Below are 18871 nucleotides of genomic sequence, written 5' to 3'. Positions count from 1 at the left end.
GCATATTATTTTTATTTTTTCTCTTTGCATGCTGGTTAAAATACATCATCTTACCCTTCTCTATGAGCTTCTCCTTTTTCCAGCTCCTGAATGACACCCAGCAGCACTTTGATGGTTTCCTGGCTGGAGCTGATCATGTTTTCCATGGCCTGGAGCTGCGCTTTAACATCCCCATCCTGATTGACAGGCACTACCTGCTTGCACGCCTCATTCTCCGTCTGTATAGTTTCTGCTCCTGTGCTGCCCCTACATGGAGGCGCGGGCATAGGAACGGCTTTCGTGGAGACTGGAGTCAGTGGTACCGCCGCCTCCATGGCCCGCAGTGGTCGAGCAGACAGCGTGCCCATGTGGCACTGGACCTGCGTCGTGCAACTGCTCCGCGGCAGCGTCTGCGACTGCAGGCCATTGAGCTGCAGAGTCTTCTTGCGTTTGCTCCGCTCGGACGGACTCTCCAGGCATTCCACCTGCGTGAGAGAGTTCCATGCAATAGGACCCATCACTTTGGAAGAGGAATCCTCTAGAATATTCCCACCGCTCTCCCCAGAGTTCAGCAACTGCAGCTTGCCTGAGCGATCAAGAGTTCCAGAGTCTCTCTGGAAGCCCTTACTGGGTTTACTTCTGACGCTACAAATCTGATAGTCCGAGTTGTCTGTTCCCACTGCGGACCCATCTGTCGCACAAGGAAGAACCAAAGCATCCGGACACGGTCCGTCTGTTCTCTCCACACAGTCCCTGGCTTGTGGGTGTTGCTCTATAGTTGCGACACATTTGCTGGTGTGCATTAATGCTCTTGTTTTCCTCACATTTTGAGTGGGTACACACTCCCTACCTGCCTCGGTAGCTTTCGCCCTCTTTACATCAATAACAAACCCATCGTCCTGATCCTTATAGCTCTCCACAACAGCGGAATGCTTGACCGTATGTCCTTTCTTCCGGTCAAATGGAAAAGTCTGGTAACGCTTCCTAAGGTCCGGTGATGTTTGGACTCCGGTGCTTTTAGTGACATTGGGGATTGATCTGCGAGCTGGGACAGTCATGTACTTGCGGTAAGCCACCTTGTAGACCGGCTTTCCCCCTCGGGCCGCAGCAGCCTGTTCATTCTGTGCCTCGCAGATGTCCTTGAAGCGCACCTGAAGGGCTTTGTTGCGTTTGCGCACATGTCGGCTGTCGTCCGATGATCCTTTGACCTCCAGGGCCATGGAGGTTGCCGTTGCCTCGGAGTCAGATTCAGAGTTGGTGAGCATGCATTTACCAGCGTCCTTGCTCACCATGGTTCCTGCAAACACAATATTATTAGTTGGGAAAGTAATTTTTTTGGTGACCCATACTTAGAATTCATGCTCTGCATTTAACCCATCCAAAGTGCAGACACACAGCAGTGAACACACAAACCGTGAACACACATCCGGAGCAGTGGACAGCCATTTATGCTGCAGTGCACGGGGAGCAGTTGGGGGTTCGATGTCTTGCTCATGGGCACCTCAGTCGTGGTATTGCCGGTCCGAGACGCGAACCCACAACCTTAGAGCTTAGGAGTCAAACTCTCTAACCACTTCCCACTTGCCTTTAGTAGCTGTATATTGCATGCAGTTGTATTAGTAGTTTAGATTTCTGTGCTTAAATGATCTGACACAAATGTGAAAATAATCAGTCATGGAACCAGAAAAGGGCACAGCTGCAACATCCTTCATCCCCAGACTCTATGAACATTTCATACAGCAAATTAACGTCCTTTCGTTCACTAACCTGCTCGGTTTGTTTGTGATGAAATTTATGGAGCAATCTCATGAGTGTTGTCTTAGCCCATGACTTGTTTGTCTCTGACAGTTAATTGCATCTCTTAATCTTGTGTGTTCTGGAGCGACCGCGCACAAGGAGAATGATAGGAGTGAAAGCATGTCATCTGTCTACCTCCCTGGAGTTCACCATCCCTCAGCTAACTAATAGAAAGAGAGACACTGCTTGCCCTGTGATTCAGCATCATCGCCCTGACAAACACTCCCAGCTTCCCTACGAGGCCTGTGTGTCAAACTGCCTTTTTTAGTGCCTTGATTTGTGCATTCTTTTCTGGAAATATGGGAGTGTGTCGATGCTGTATGTAGGTATGCATCTATCTATCTGTCTGTCTGTCTATCTGTCTATCTATCTCTCTATCTCTCTCTTTTTCTTTATGTCTCTGTCTGTCTCTATGTCCTACCTAGCTACCTACATCTGTATCCATCTATCTATATTAGAAAACATACTTTATTTTTCTAATTTACTCAGTGAGATCCAAAAACTGCCTGTTAGCCAATTTACCCCAAACTACTTATGTCCCATGTTTAACCACGATAGAGACTTCAGTGGCAAATTCCAGAAGATCTGATCGAGATGAGGGTGCTCTCAGCGGAAGCTCACATCTCCGAAAAACATCAAAGCAAATTTTCAAATCAATGGCATCTTTATTAATCGACCGCATATTTGAAGCCTAAACAAGTACATTCTGCCTAAAAACTCTTAAAATTACATTCTGTGGAACAAAAACAGTACTATTTGTCAAATTATATTTGATTTGGGTGTGCCATGACACTCGCTTTGAAAAATGCTGTGAGTTGAGTGATCCAAATGGTGAAACGTTTGGAGTGCTGTTATTACTAGAATATAACATAACGTGAAAATACTCTCAGCCAATTAGATTTGAGAACAAGCTGGTGTGTGTTTGTGTTGTCTTCAATAAGCCAAAAAAAAGCTCACGTTACTCCTGGAATAGTCTGGAATAGGTTTCTCATGCACATGTGTAGACAGCAGAATAACAATCCATACAGGAACAGCATATGTTATCAAAATTCAACAGTATGTAATCTAATGGAGTGTGGATTCCTCTGCGGCTTTAGCAGCAGGTTGATCTCAGATTACTTAGCTGCACTTTCTACAGGAGTGTCATGTTGAGCGTCTCTAATGCTTTCTGCGCTATTGGATTATGTCTATTACTGTAAATCATTTGTTAAGGGCCTCGAGGAAGGTGAGATAAACTGGTGGTGACAGACCCTCGGCAACTAGCCGTCTTCCTGACCCATTCGGGATCGATGTGAGCTGCAGATATCATTACAAACCTTCAATACAACAGCCAAACATGTGCTGGCCGAACAACACGCAAACGAGATCGATACGGCTGCTAGGAGTCATGGGATTGTATTAATACTTTAAATCGAATCCGCAGTTGTCTAAACATCGTAGGCATCTCTCTTCCTCCTCGTTCCCGCTCTCTTCTGAGTGTGATGTATTACTAGTGTAACCCGGTTGTCAGGGAAAGCCCATCCCAAATGCATTTCCAACTCAGTTAATCAGAAAGGGTACTGCTGATGGCTCGAGTCCCCCCAAAGAAGCATTAGCAGCCCTGGGATTATGTAAACAACAAAGCATGACTTTATTTACATAAGACTCTAAAGAATTAATTCATCAAATTATATTTTCACAGTTGCCTGGTGTTTGATATTGTGGTATCTTAGCAACAGTCGAGTGGTTTTCTCTTCCTGGACTTTGTCAACCTGAGCTCTTGAAAATCAGCTTTATCTTTGAAGACCCTGAAATGAAAGGTGGAAGACGGTAAACTTAAAAAAAGTGATTTTATTTGCACACTGCTTTCATTAGTGCTGCTTGATATGGCGAGAATAACTATTGCTGTTAGTCATGCTTTGAGTTGACTGTTTGCGTTCGAGATATGAGCGTACCCTCGAATCACGCGGCTAGAGCGACTGAACATAAGATTTGGACGAAAAACTGTATAGCGACAAAGCAACTGCAAAGCTTCCAGGGTTGTGTTTCATTCCGAGTTTTATATTATTGGATTTTATTTTATGCACCATTCTGTATTGAATTGAGAACGATTTTTCAAGTAAATGAATTTGAATTTGGTAGCAAACAGAAAGGCAATTTAAATGTATGGAAATAAATTACTGTAATAGTTAATTATGTATTATTATTATTATTAATATTATTATTATTATTATTATTATTATGCATCCTTAATTGAATTGAGAATGCTTTATCAAAATAAATTAAATTCTAATTCAGTTTAGAATTTTAAATTTGAGGTAGCAACCATGATTGCAGTTTAAATATGAATGTACAGTAAGGAAATCATAATTTAATTCTAATTATTAAATATCTTTTGATAATAACAACAAGAAAAATAAAAATAACAATATTTTATTAATATATTATCAATATTATACCTAATTCTGAAGTTAAAACAAACATTAATTTGAAAGGTAAAATTAAACTGAATTTAAATTTATACAGCCTTAATTATTATATATATATATATATATATATATATATATATATATATATATATATATATATATATATATATATATATATATATATATATATATATATATATATATATTGGTATTTTAATTAATTAGTTTTATTTGTACTTGAAAAGCTAAACGATTAACTTAAAATGTTAGCCTTTTATATTTTGAAGGTTTGGATATTTTGTGGAGGGATGGATGGACAGAAATACTACCTAATTTGTATTTTGTAATATATATTATCATATTTAATTAATATCATGGTGAAAGCAAACTTCAATTCCCAGAATGCATTACCTTTTAATTAGTCTACAAATTAAATTGCAATTCAACTTGCTGGTGGTTGTGGCTAATGAAATTTAAATTCACACTGATGACTCTATTGCTAATTTGACCCTGATCTAGAGAACTTGGCATCTAGCAACTACGTAAGTAGCAATGTCTCCGCAAAGAGCACAGCCATTCTTCTGGAAAAGGCTCATTGTTCAGTAAATCTTGCATCTATGTGTCATTTATAATACAAACAGCCACACGTGAGATGTGTGAACGGTTCGTCTCAAGTTGATATGTAATGAAGTCACAGCTGGCTGTGAATGGTAATCACTGTAGATCATGATGTGTTGTGTGAAGCGTACAGACCAGCAGACATGTATATAAGCACGAGAGTCGCTACTGTTTGTGTGTCTTCAATTAAAGAGCCACATCTGTTCAGTCACACGTGAGTCTCTGCAGGCTTTGGTTGTAAGACGGTGAATCGTAATTCATCGACGTCGCCTGAACCTTTAGTTCTGTGTTCTACAGCAAGCTCTTCATTTTTCCTGGTGACATGTTCATCTGCCTAACACTGCTGCTTTCTCATGCCAACTCTAACTAGAGGAGTTCAAACACACTCTTATGGATGGATGAATGGACAACTTGTCCTCCTTCCTCTTCAGTTTCCCCCAAAAATCAAGTGAACTGACCTGTAAACTTTCATCTGAGACCTTAGTGTCTCTCCCCATTCCTTATTGATTTATCTTCCTACTCTCCAAGATGTACTAGTCTTTTAAAAAAGTGTTTTCAGAAGGATGTCTGTTTTTTTTTTTTTTTTTTTTTTTTTTTTTTATTAACAGTATTACTTAAAGAGAAGTGTGATTTGCACCACATTAGTTGTGGTAGTATTGAAATTTAAATAATCCTTGATCTTCTTTTTTCTATTTAATAAAAAAAAAAATATATATATATTATTACTATATTTAGAAAAATAAAATGGTGGTTGCACCAAAATTCAAAGGGGAATATTTTAGTTGAATTAATATAATCTATTTTTATTTTAATTGAACTTTTACATTTAGGTAATTTCTTTACCAAAGCAATATTAAAATGTTATTTTTATTTTGTTATTACAAATTTAGCGAAACACTGACCTTCAGATTTTTTGCAATGATTAAAATTATTATTATTATTACTTTTGCACTTGAAAGTAATGTGGTGCATCACATTCATTGTCTTTGACCATTCGTTTGAAGATTAATATTTTCAGTGAAAAACAACCTTTATTTGTCTTTTCTTCACACAATGCTGGCTGTCTTGAGTTTTGACTTGTGGATTACTTTTGTGATGCTTTGTCAGAAATTGATGGAAAAGAGCTTTGTATTTTTTGAGTTTTCAGGACCTTCATGTGCTTCTCCAGTGTTGACCTGCAGCTTGTGTGTGTTTTCTGATCGAGGTGTTTAATGTGTTCTGGCTCGTTTCCTCAAGCGCAGTCAGGATGAGGGGTTTAATTTGGCCATCTAGTAATGTGCATGTTAAGAATGTGCTTTCTGGTTTGATAACAGATCAAATTAAATTGGTTAATTAAATTGGACTCGTAGCATTTTACAGGAACCTCAGGTCATATCTCATATTCATCCTCCTACATCTGTGAGCGTTAATAAAACAGGAAATCCCTTCCCTGCTCGATTTCTTTCTTTTCTTGCTGACAGGAGCATGTGTTGTTGAGCACAGGGTGTCCTAAAACACTGCAGGAACAAATGAAAGCGTGTGGGGCCGAGAGCTCACCCTAATCCAGCTTTAGCTGCTGCCTTTCTGTTATTTATTTATTTGGTTTGTCTGCTGGGTTTTCTCCTGGTGATTCCCCCTGCAGGATATTATTAGTGTGCTTTCTCAGAATGAGGCCCGTTCACATTCGACACAGAAAAAGAGTTCATATGCATGTGTAATATGACCAGGATGTAGTTAAAACAGTCTCTGTTTTCAGCACTTTTCATCAGATGATGGTTTTTTATGTCAATCATTTCAACCAAACCATCAGTTTCTTCTCTTGTAACTCTTGTGCTGTATCATGCTAATACAGAGATGTTTTAATAGCAGATTAATCTATTCATTACTCAGAAGCCTTCATGCGGCATTTTTATTATTACAAAATATATTTGTGTTAATTATTTCTAAGTATTTGTATTCTCTACAGTCGATACGGTGCTGCATTGAATGAAAATAAACATTAATTTAGTAAAAAAAAAAAAGAGAAAAAAAGGAAAGGAAAACATTATTTGAACATTTTTAAATAGTTTGCATTATTTGAATTTTATGAAGTACAAAGTATAAAATATTTTTTTTAATTGATCTATGTTTTTGATTCAGTAAAAAGGATAGAACGATAGTTCTACGTTTGAAGAAAATGAAATAATTTTTGTGTGTTAGAATGTATTTGTGTGCACGATGGACTACAGATATGCAAAGTATAACATTGTGTTTGTGATGGTATGGCGGATATTGTGAGTATGATCCCTTCTGCATTAAAGCCAGAGTATGGAGTCAAATCCTTTGTCCGTTAATCGTTTCTCTAATGCCATAAGATGAGGCCGTCCATCTGAACGGCTGCTATTAGAGGATTGTGCTTCTAATAATTGTGGCTCTCTGATGCTAGAACACTTTAATGATGCGGCGCTGTCAGACTAGAGTTAGTGCGCTTGCTGTCCTTCCATTAGATGCATCTCTTTAGCCGGTCTGTAAAGCGTTACGCTCAGGTGGAGAGAAGACTCTTTAAACGCTGACTTTACTGCAGCGAAAGCTCAGAGATCATCACATCTGCCCTGCTTGTTAGTCCTTTAAATACGCATTCATCAAGCATAATGCCCCGCCACCTCACTGAAGCTCTGAAGATGAAGCATTATGACATTTCGGACTATTGCTGTGCACATTTACTAATGATAGCATAGACGGATGGAGAGATGGACGGCTCACTTTCATTCAGTCATTGACAAACAGTAGATCATGTGCATTCAGATATGAAGATTTATGAGCTGAAATGTAATTAGTTGCTGTGAAGGATTCGTTTGACTGATTGATTCAATATGGTAATTGAGTTTGAATCTTTTTGATTTGTTAAAAGAATCAGTTCATATGAGTCATTTGTGATTTGGATTATGTGGATGGTGCCATATGTGATGGATGGATGGATGGATGGATAGATAGAGATGAATGATTTATAGGAGTCATTTGTTTTTGAAATGGACTGTTCTAAATGTTCTGTATATTATTAATGTGCTAAAAACAAATATTCTCAGAATCAGTAGATTATCTATCTCCTGTATAATCGTCTCTGAGATGATTTTTTGATGTTTTGAGTTTGACTCTTTGATATATTCCTTCTAACTTCAGTTCAAAAAAGTCATTTGTCTGAGTATTTGATAAGGCTGAGTGTGGCATATGTTTTTGGATGAGCTAAAAAATGATTGGTACATGCGAGTCATTTGTTTGTGAATTAGAATGAGCTGATTGTGCTGTGTGTGTCGATTCGAAAGACAAATGAATCTTTATTCTGCTCATAATAGTCGTTTGTTTCTGAATTGTACTAGACCAGTTGCATGGTATGTTTCTGATTCCCTGAAAGGAAGCAGCTCTCTAGAGTCATGTGTTTGTCAGCTGGACTACACGGTTTGTTTTTGTGTGTGCAGACCATGAGGACCAATCGATAGAGAGATGTGGAAGGATTATCAGCGCTACATGGTCTTTTATATCTCCTCACATTTGGTTCAGAACACAAGCCCACGACAACAGTAAAGATCTATAGAAAACAGATCACTATACATCCAAATCTGATTTCTGAACTAAAGTGTAAAGATTTGATGCACTATATGATCTAATAATATGAGTAATGTGTGTTTCAAATGAAAGTGGAAATGAATCAAAGCGTTTAGTGGAGTCAGAGCCTGATCTGCCCCGCTGACCCTGAACGGATTTCTTCTCCGGCTTTGCTGAGAGCTTTTACTCTATTTAGTATTCAGCTCTGATAGACCTGCAGTATTTTGAGGAAGTCGCTGGTGTACAGGGAACTGTATCTGACTCAACGCTGAGTAGTAAAACATCTCACCCCAGAGCTTTACACAAACACACACACACATGCGGAGCCTAAGCTCTTAAACATTTTTGATTAAGGTTCTTGTGGATGTTTAACCGAGACTTTGCTGCTCAGGAGAGGGGTCAGATTAGCACTGTCTGCAGTGTATTATCTCTCTGTCTGTCAGTTAATGTCATGGAGAGGCTCTCTGTGGAGTTTCAGACAGCGGGGTGCAGCTTCCATTACCCACAATGTGAGATTCGGGATGGAGAATGAGAGCAGAGATGCATTGTGTGATTGTCCTCCAGCTATACATCGAAACAAGACTAATTCAGCCAGCAAACATTAGCACTGATGCTTAATGTGCAGTGTGGTTTATGAAGGTGTGCAGATGTAGCATCTGTAAATTGGTTGCTGCTGGAGACCAGGTAACCAGAACACACACACACACACACACACACACACACTGCACTCAATACATGTGTGTTTGTGTGAGATTGTTGTTAGATGTACACAAGGAGCCCTGGGTAAATGCATTGTTTTTCAGGTGTTTGTGCGCTCCATGTTTGCACTGAGAATAAAATGTGGTGTAGGGTTTACTTTGAAGTTATTTTCACTCAGCAATTAATAGTAAATTTCAAAAGTAATAAGCAGTTTACCATAAATATTGTTAGATTATGTTATGAATGGATGGATGGATATATGGATCGGCAAGGAATAAAAAGGGATGGATGGATTGATGGCAGGAAAGAGAAAAATGGATGGATGGAAAAAGAAAAAGATGGATGGATGGGTGGATTGATGGATGGAAAGAAAGGAAGATGAATGGATGGAAGAAAGAAAAACTGGTGGATGGATGGATGTCAGAAGAAGAAAATTAATGGATGGATCGATCGATTGCTATAGAAATAAAGATAGATTGATGTCAAGGAAAAAGATGATGGATGGATGGATGGAGGAAAGGATGGATCAATTGATGGATGCATGGCAAGATATAAAGATGAATGACAGGCAGTTAAGAAACAGATGGATGGATGAAAAGAAAGATGAATGAGAGAAAAATAAAGAAAAATGGATGGAGAGAGAAAAAGAAAGAAGTAACAAATGAAAGAAGCAACAAAAGGAAAATGATGGATGGAAAGAAACTGAAAAATGGATGGGATAAAAGGAATGAAAGAAAGGTGGACAATGGAAGGAAGAAAGAAAGAAAGCAAAGAGAAAGATTAACGGATGGTGAAAGGGGGAAATAAAGATCAATGGGTAAAGAAAAAAGGAGAGTAGGATGGATGGAAGAAAAAAATATATTAATTTCCTCATTTCGTGATGAAATGTCAGTGTCTAATCTGATTGAGTGGCTTTGTGTTTCTCAGTCTTCTCTTCCCAGGTTCAGTGAGGGTTTGAGGATGAATCCAGTTTGGATTAAAGTTCAGATGTACAGTATAACATCAGAGCTGGATGTTCAGTTTTATACTCAGTTTTCGGAGAACGCCACAGGAAAGAGACTCTTAGTTGATCACTTTTCCATTGGTCAGATGTTTCTTCCCAAGCTGGCGACTGTTGATCTCTTGATAAGGCCGAGATGGCCATATCAAAGTCTGAATCTCTTTAGATTCCAGGACTGTTGTGACCTCTCCTCGTCTGCGGTCGTACAGTGAGCAAACAGACTGGTAATAAAGCCATGACCACATTAAAGACCGCATCTGGCTTCCTCGTGTCCGTGGCTGCTGTTTCTGAGTGTGAGGCAGGTGAAGAGCGACACGGCGAGTCTTTAGGCTCCTCACGACTCAGAGTCACGATCCGATTCCAAAAGGTTTCTTAATGCGTCTCAAGTGTTCGACTGTGGCGTGGGGTTTGCTAACTCTGCCAAGATCTATGACCTCCAACTTTTGTCTTTGTCAAGCAGCGTATATTGATGGAGAACGGCATTTACTGCGGCACGCTTTAGTGTTCGGCTTAAACTTGAACTTGTTCTTGACTTCTGAACGATCAGCTATTGAATGTGTGTTAGTATTGTCTTGCAGCGTTTCTTAAAACATAGAGGTCATGCATGTTGGTTGGATGTTGAAAAGCTTATTAAGGCCTGTTTTCTATGTACTGTTGAGTTATATGTCAATCTTATGCTCATTACTGGTTGTTTATTTATTGTTTTTATTATTTTCACAGTGCAGTTCAGTAATGTAAATTGGGCATACATCAATGCAAAAAATAATTATCTGTCTGTCCGTCTCTGTGTGAATCACCCAGCTTACTGTACAGTAGGTGACTGACCATCATAATTCAGTATGCATCGTTCTCTCTGTGTGTTTCCTCTGGTATCTGATTGAGGATGTACAGTAAACTGAGTATGGGAGTGTTTCAGACAGAAATGACAGTTGTGATCCTTAAAGTAGAACCCAGAAAAAGTCTCACTTTATCCTTCTCATGCTCATTCTCTCTCTCTCTCTCTCTCTCTCTCTCTCTCTCTCTCTCTCTCACACACACACACACACACACACACACACACACACACACACACACACACACACACACACACACACACACACACACACACACACACACACAGACTAGAGTGTGTGTTGGCGAGGTTTTTCCTGACTTGTGGCCGATGGGTTTGTGCTCTGAGTGTTGGATTGGTCTCTAGTGCTAACAGGCAGTATTTATCTTTATTATGCTCTTGATATGGGCCTTTCATCAGCTCAGTTGAGCCATTGACTTTTAAAGACCTAGTTTAACTAAAAATCTAAATCCTGTCATTGTTTACTTACCCTCACGGTTTTGAAAACCTGTATTACTTTTTGTTTCTGAAACATAATTCGGAATGTGTATTCAATGTGTATTTTTTTTTTTTTACAATTCATGTAGTGACCACTCTCTGAACTCATCTGCATTGTGAAACGCGCAAGAACCCATGCAGGCTGGCGCCACTGAAGAAGTCTCAAATGCTCACCAGTGCTGCAGTTACTTAATAATAAAAAAATCTAATTAAATTAAAATTATAAGTAACAGTAAAAAATAAGCAGCAATTTCTGAAGGATCTTGTGTAACCGAAGACTGGAGTAATGATGCTGAGAATTTAGCTTTGCATCAAAGGAATAAAAAAAAAAAAAAATCTCCTATTTTTTATGTATTTTTAATTAAATAAATGCAGCTTTAGTGAGCTTAAGACACTTTCTTCAAAAAAGTTAAAAGATTCCAAACTTTTGACGTATAGAGGAAATAAATATTTATATAGTATAACATAATGCACAACTAATTTTTTTGTGCTTTTTATCCTTTTTAGCAGTTTAATATCTTCTGTGCTTGTTCATTTTAATTGTGTGGAAAAGAGCAGCATGAACATTCAGCTAAACACCTCCTTTTGTGTTTCACAGAAAAATGGAACGTCATACACGTCATACTCAATGTGAGGCAGTGAAAATGATGCCCAAATGATCGTTTTTCACTGAAATAGTCCTGATTTAACCTACAGCCCGAAAACACAGTTTCTAAATGTTTAACAGTTCAGACCACCATAAGCTCTCTCTCTCTCTCTCTCTCTCTCTGCGTGGGTTGAAATAAAAAAGATTATAATAATGCCAAACGAAGCATTGCGATGGTCGGTTGAGACCCCGCAGGAACAGAGGATCTCGGCGTGTTTGTTCTGATGATGTTCTTCAATGCAGCACTCACCGTCTTGTCTCAGATCAACTTTGCAGTTCAAGTTTCTTGTGTATTTGTATGTTTTCTAAGCATTATGATCGAGAATACACAAGCTGAAATGACTGAAGGTGCATTTCCAGAAGGTTAAATGTGATTACAAATATGAGCTCTAACGTAAAGGCAGAGACTCACCTCCAGACACGGCTCAGTGGTGATGATGATGATGATGAAGGGGAGGGAGAGATGACCAGCACATGTCTTCCCTCTCAGCGTAGCTGGGGTCCGTCAGGGTCTGCCATGCTGCAAGTTTCTCCGTGTAACACACGTATGGTCAGACGCTGCTCCTGTGATCCTTACACATCCAGAGTGAGAGATTCCACTGAGATCTGCCCCAAAACACTCGTCTTTACCAGACCGGCGCTCCCCCACAACTCTCGCTCTCACGCACGCACGCACACACACATGCACACATGCATGCACACACACACACACACACACTCATGCGCACACTGCCAACGGGATGCAGCGGGGTCCGGCGCTCAGCAATGGTATGTGTGCGCATGAGACATCCATCCTGAACCAGCCGCTCTAAGAACTGAGAGACCCGAGAGCAAGCGACACATACACGCACTGAGAGAGGGAGAGAGGGAGGGAGGGAGAGAGGGAGGCAGGCAAAGCAGAGAGAAAGAGAAAGAGAGGAGGGAAAGTGCCAGGAAAATCCAGCTTTAGGTCATGTGATGACCTGCTGATTTACATAGATGTCAGTTCCTTCAATTCCTTTTTTAATTCCTTTTTTACATTATTTTTTATTTTTCATTATTTAAATTATAAATGTTAAAAGTTTGTTTATTATACTTATAAAATGCATTATTATTAAATATATTAAATTCATATGTAATTAAATATAAAAATGTTAATGTAATTTATTTATTTGTTTGATAAAATGCTAAATGAAAGCAAGGGTGTGTGTATATATGTTTGTATATATACATTTATTTAAAGAATTATGGGTATTTATGTAATTTGCTACACATATTTGTGTATGTAATTTTATGGTTGTTGTTTAGTTTCATTTATTGTATTTTTTATTTGCTTGATTAAATGCTAAACAAAAGCAAGAAAAAGTGTCATTTAATACTGTCAATAATAATAATAATAATAATAATATTTATTATTATTGTTTATTAAAAAATGTAATTTAATTGCAAAGGCAAAATTTCGAACTTTCATTTAGTGTACTTTCATCCATATATACACACACACACATACAGTACACACAGTACATAAATGCATGAGGTTAGACTTTAATATATATCAAAGCTTATTTATCTTGGTTTAAAACAGCTATTCATGCATTTATTTCTCATTTGTCACTTTGTGATACTCTGATTGGTCAGTTTTGGCATGGCATTATGCTTATTCTGATTGGCTGTCAGACATTCTAAGATGATAATGTTTTAGCGACTGAATGACTGTAAAGTCGTTCCAAGCTTGCATTATAATTCCACATCACGTCACCACATTATTTCAGATAGACTTGCAGCCCATCGCTACAAAAGAAAAGGTTTTATCAGTCTGCTGGGAAACAAAGTTGCTTCCGAGGACAAGCTGGGATTTGAGAAAGTTTATGAAATAGATTCAAAGCTAGAGTTTTGTTTGAGACATTTAAGGGAGATCTCCTTGAGAACATCTGCTCACCCTCACATATTTTCCTGTGTCACATTCTTCAACTCAAGAGATTTTGAAGAATGTAGGGGTCAGAACAACTTTGCACCTCATTGAGACATGCATATTTTGCCTTCCACAGAAGAAAGTCTGTCATACAGGTTAAAAATGACATGAGTAAACGAGTGAATTATGAGTTGTGGGGAGAATTTCACCTTGGCCAGTCATAGTTCGGTTCATCTACGCACTTTTTCTTTCTTCATCTCACTTCTTCATTCTCTGTGTGTCTATTTTTTTCTGATCTGCCCTCATAAGGGCCACTAGGAGCAAAGTGCTTTCTGCTGACGCGGCACGCATTGATTTCGTTGTCCTAGCCGCTAGTAAGGCCACACCACCACACGGCCTCCTCCAGGGTGACATCTGTCTCCTTTGCCTGGGTTTTGTTGAATCAGCATGTTTTCATCAGGTCTTGTGGTTCTCTTGCTCTGATATATCTACGTGCACATGCATGTAGAGAGAGACTTTTTGTAACCCGCAGGATTGGTCGGTCAGCCGTTATTCCACGGGTTTTGTCCAGCTGTCATGACTGAAATCAAAGCGTCTAAATTCAGTTCCCCGAACAAACGGCGTTTGAACTTCCATCTCCAGAAACGCACTCCAGAAACGCTCAGTGTTTCGTGCTCTCAGCGCTTGTATCTCTCAGCAGCGCTCAGTATTATCCGTGCAGATGTTGAGACGGTCAGGTTTTCTGTACCTGCATCTGCTCTTTGTTGGTGCATTAAATAGTTAGTGCAATTTCATTGAGCTTTCAGCACTTTTGACTGTCTTTAAATTCACGTCAGCAGATTCCATCTGGGTGTGGTGATGAAGTGGTCAGTTAATCACCCAATTAAGATATTTAACCCCTGCAATTTCTTGTGCTTATAGTAAGTGTTCTGTAAGTTACTTTAGATAAAAGCATGTGCTAATGAACTGAGTTTTATAGATCAGTCAATAGTGAGCTAACAGTGGATGAGTTATGACCGTCAGCACTGCAGAATCGGCCGGCTACGTGAGAATCTCTCTCAGCTCGCCTGTCGTTCACAACCTGCATCCCTGCTGCTTTAATTAGGACCTTAAAACAAGAGCTGCTGAGATCTGTTCTCATGCCAGACATCTTTCATTCAGCCTGTGTCTGTACAGTACTAAAAAACACCTTTTTACATTTTCTTTTCTTTCCTTTTAAACAACAGTACATAAGAACAGAGAGTTCCACAGCTTTTCTATTAAAAGCACTAACTTTCTCTGAGCTTTAGCTGTAATCAAGTTGAAATGCTGCCAGTAAGTAAACACATTACACTCAATTATAGCTGACAGTGTGTTGAACTGCTTTGTGTGTGTGTGTGCGGTAATAAACTTAATTAAGCCGAACACCAACTCACACACATAGAAATGTCTGAAGGACTTTGGACCGGTTCTGGCTGGACTTGATCAACTCTAACAAGACACACAAGCACTCTCAGATGCAGTCACACAGAGACACAAAGTCACAAAGGAGTCAGTCTGAAGTGTCTGTATATGTGTCACTGTTTAAGATTAAGAGATGTTTGGTTGATACAGACAGAAGATGCTGCTGTATAAACACCAGACGGCCATTATAAATTCAACAGCTCATATTCTACATTAGCATTTAATTTTTTCCCTGAAGTCCAGTTTTATTAATAGTAATGGTTTTGTGCACCAAAACAGGCATCATTTAATTGTTCATGACCATTTTCCATCTTTTTTCAATTTCTTATATTTATCCAATGAGAATTAGATTTTTAGTAGCACACCATTAATCTCCAACAGTGCTAATGTGTAAATGTGCCAGTCATGTGTTAATGTGCTCATTGTTATGACATGATACCATTATGATTTCCGAGCCATTTTTTGCAGATTTTTAAAGGGACAGTTCACCCAAAAATGAAAAGAAGTAGATGACTTTTTTTTTTCTTCAGTTAGAACAGTGAAAACGTTTTTAGCTGAAACTGTGTTCCTTGGTGATTCAAGAAATGCAAGAAAAAAAACGCATCAAGGGACACAAAATGAATACCCGTGGGTCCTGATGATACATTGTGGTCTTATGAAGTGAAACGATTGGGCTGTGCAGGGAACTGGACATTATTTACAACATTATAGCCAGCAGAAAGAGTTAATTCATTATAGGGTCAGATACAACAGTATTTTGGCTAATTTGGAGATTTTTGATCGACTAACATAAATAGATTTGTGCTGTTCAAGCTGCAAACTTTTCAGATGGTTCAGTCCTGTTTGGTGAACTGGTTCATTCAGTTCAATAAAAACAACTGGTTCAAAAGAACGATTCATTTGTGAAATAGACATCACTTTGGACCATTTGCCTGAGGTTCTGGATTTCAGGTAATAGTGCTCAGTTTCCTGCACAAACCGATCGTTTCACTTCATAAGACCTCAACATATTGTCAGGAGCCACAAGTATTAATTTTGCATTGCCTGATATGTGCTTTTTGGCTCTCAGAAACTTTGGCTTGCTTTTTTTAACCACCAAGGTCCACCATGGTTCTCTCAGCCAAAAATCTTCTTTACTGATTTACTGAAGAAAAATAAAGCCACCCACATCTTGGCTGGCCTGCAGGGGGATTAAGTTAACAGCAAATTGTCATTTTTGGGTGAACTGTCCCTTTAAGTTTGCTGCTGTTTTTGCATCGCTGCATTTCTCCTGCGCGGGGTTTTTTCCTGCTGTGCGTCACACAGATGCTGCTGCTCCAGATGTTTCCAGGCTCCTGCTGGTGTCTCTACAGGAGCAGCATGTCTTCGATTAAGCGGACAGGGATTCTGTCTTAGCAGCTCCATTTGTAACTGACAGAGCCATTATTTCATTAGTGTGATTTAGCTGTAAATGAACACGCTCCAGCGCTGTAATAAAACTGACTCGACCTGAAGCAAGAATACGAAATGTTCATGCTATTGCATCTTGAAAACAGTATTCTGAAACTACCCAGACTGCATACTGTTTTTGCATTTAAATTTGCATTGCATTGCTTTTGAAGTGTGCTTGCAGTATTATACACTTTTTGAGCTGATGTTGAATTCCATTCAAAGGAACGGTTTGGGATTTTCCTACTTGATATTCAACTTCTGACCATAAAAGCCGCAGCATTAATTGGCATGCACTGTTCAATCTGCAGGTGTTCGAGTAACAGCATAAAAGTGCTGCGGCCAAATTGTGGCTGTGTCTGATGCATACAATGGCAGTTTTTGCTGCGCAGGTGTGAGATTATCACTAGCCGAGGACATTTATTTGTTTCTGCAGATGTTTGCTGTTTGCGATGCAATATTTGAATTGAGTGTTTGATAGTTTTGTGACTATCCTTGTTTCAGTTTTAAGGTGTCAAGGAATAAAAGATTGAAACTTAAAGCAAAGGTTTGAAAACATTTTCTCCATTTAAATGTTGCACAGTGGAGTGTTATTCAGCAAGGATGCAGTAAATCAGAAGTGACAGTAAAGACATTTATAATGTTACAAAAGATTTCTATTTTAGATAAATACTTTTAAAGTTTCTGTTCATCAAGGAATTCTAAAAAACAAAATATCTCATGGTTTCCACAAAACTATGAAGCAGCACAATGTTTTCAACATTGCTTATAATCAGAAATGTTTCTTAAGCAGCAGATCAGCATATTAAAATCATTTCTGAAGGATAGGAGTAATAATGCAGAAAATTCAGCTTTGATTAAATAAATTACATTTTAAATTACATTCAAAAAGAAACCAGTTATTTTAAATTGTAATAATATTTCACAATGTTTTACTATTTTAATGTTTTTGTTTATCAAAGAGATGTGAATATAAATGTAAATAGATTAAAAAAAATGTTAAAACTTTTGAAAACTGTTCTATCACTGGTGAAGTGTGCTCCAATAGTATGCAAATTTGCATGCAGTCTTGATCAAAGTTGGTTTAATTGGCTTTCTGATTGGCTGTGCAAGATGTTGGCCCCTCCCATTAACTCTTGATTTCAGAGTTTTAGAGGTGTGGATATGTTATGTGTGCTTGATTATTCACTGGGGTTGCACAGACTGACCTTGAGGAATCTCTGGAGCTGAAGTCAGGGAAACTCTTGAGCAAGATCTCATTCTTTCTCTCTGACTTTTATTTGATCGACCTCCTTAAGAAAACAGTTTCCATGGCAACAGGCTGAGGAGCACAACGCAGATGACGGGAGAGATGTACCTTGGAGGATGCAGCCTTTGTCTCTGTCTGCTGAGATGAGAGCGAATCGGCTGCAGGATTCCCATCGAGAGAGAGAGAGAGAGAGAGAGAGAGAGAGAGAGAGAGAGAGAGAGGCCTGTCATCAGAACTCAAACCAACACGTGATCTAAGAGAAAAGCCTTTTCCATCAATCACCATTATTTGATGATGTTCATGTCTCAATCTGAGAGCTGCACATCTGCATACTTTGTTTCATCCATCCACCCTCCTACTGTTTATCTTTCCATCCATCTTTTTCTTCTAGTCCTTCCATTTTGTTCTTTTTTTTCTTTGTTGTTTTGTTTTGTTTTTTTCCATTGATCTTATTTTCTTTCCTTCATCCTTCCATCTGTCAATTTATTGTTTTTCTTACCATCCATCCACCCATATATTGTTTTTCTTTCCAACATCCATTCATCCATTATTATTTTTATATCACCCATCCATCCATCCATCCATCCATCTGTTGTTTTCTTACCTTCATCCATCCATCCATCCATTCATCCATCCATCTGTTGTTTTCTTACCTTCATCCATCACCCATCCATTTATCAATCCATCCATCCATCCATCCATCTGTTGTTTTCTTACCTTCATCCATCCATCCATAATCCATCCATCTGTTGTTTTCTTACCTTCATCCATCCATCCATCTGTTGTTTTCTTACCTTCATCCATCACCCATCCATTTATCAA

At 38.7% G+C, this 18871-nt stretch overlaps 2 protein-coding genes across 5 annotated transcripts in view; one reads left to right on the top strand and one right to left on the bottom strand.

The window, feature by feature from the left end:
- Nucleotides 1-13046, bottom strand: part of LOC113083533 (protein FAM196A-like) — a 33453-nt gene extending 20407 nt beyond the window's left edge. For 2 of the 3 annotated variants that reach the window (XM_026254576.1, XM_026254575.1), the window contains exons 1-2: nt 12451-13046; nt 55-1276 (exon numbers count right to left, since the gene is read on the bottom strand). In XM_026254576.1, coding sequence (XP_026110361.1) covers nt 55-1271 — 1217 coding nt within the window. In that variant the 5' untranslated portion in view covers nt 1272-1276; nt 12451-13046. The remainder of the gene's footprint in view (nt 1-54; nt 1277-12450) is intronic. The other variant, XM_026254574.1, reaches the window with a different exon arrangement.
- Nucleotides 1-18871, top strand: part of LOC113083532 (dedicator of cytokinesis protein 1) — a 179413-nt gene that overhangs the window by 107198 nt on the left and 53344 nt on the right. The window lies entirely within an intron of this gene.

This window comes from Carassius auratus, unplaced genomic scaffold (genome assembly GCF_003368295.1).
Source record: "Carassius auratus strain Wakin unplaced genomic scaffold, ASM336829v1 scaf_tig00038657, whole genome shotgun sequence".
In the NCBI taxonomy this organism is placed as follows: domain Eukaryota; kingdom Metazoa; phylum Chordata; class Actinopteri; order Cypriniformes; family Cyprinidae; genus Carassius; species Carassius auratus.
Note: the sequence above shows the minus strand (reverse complement) of the source record. Positions and strands in the feature narration are given on the sequence as shown.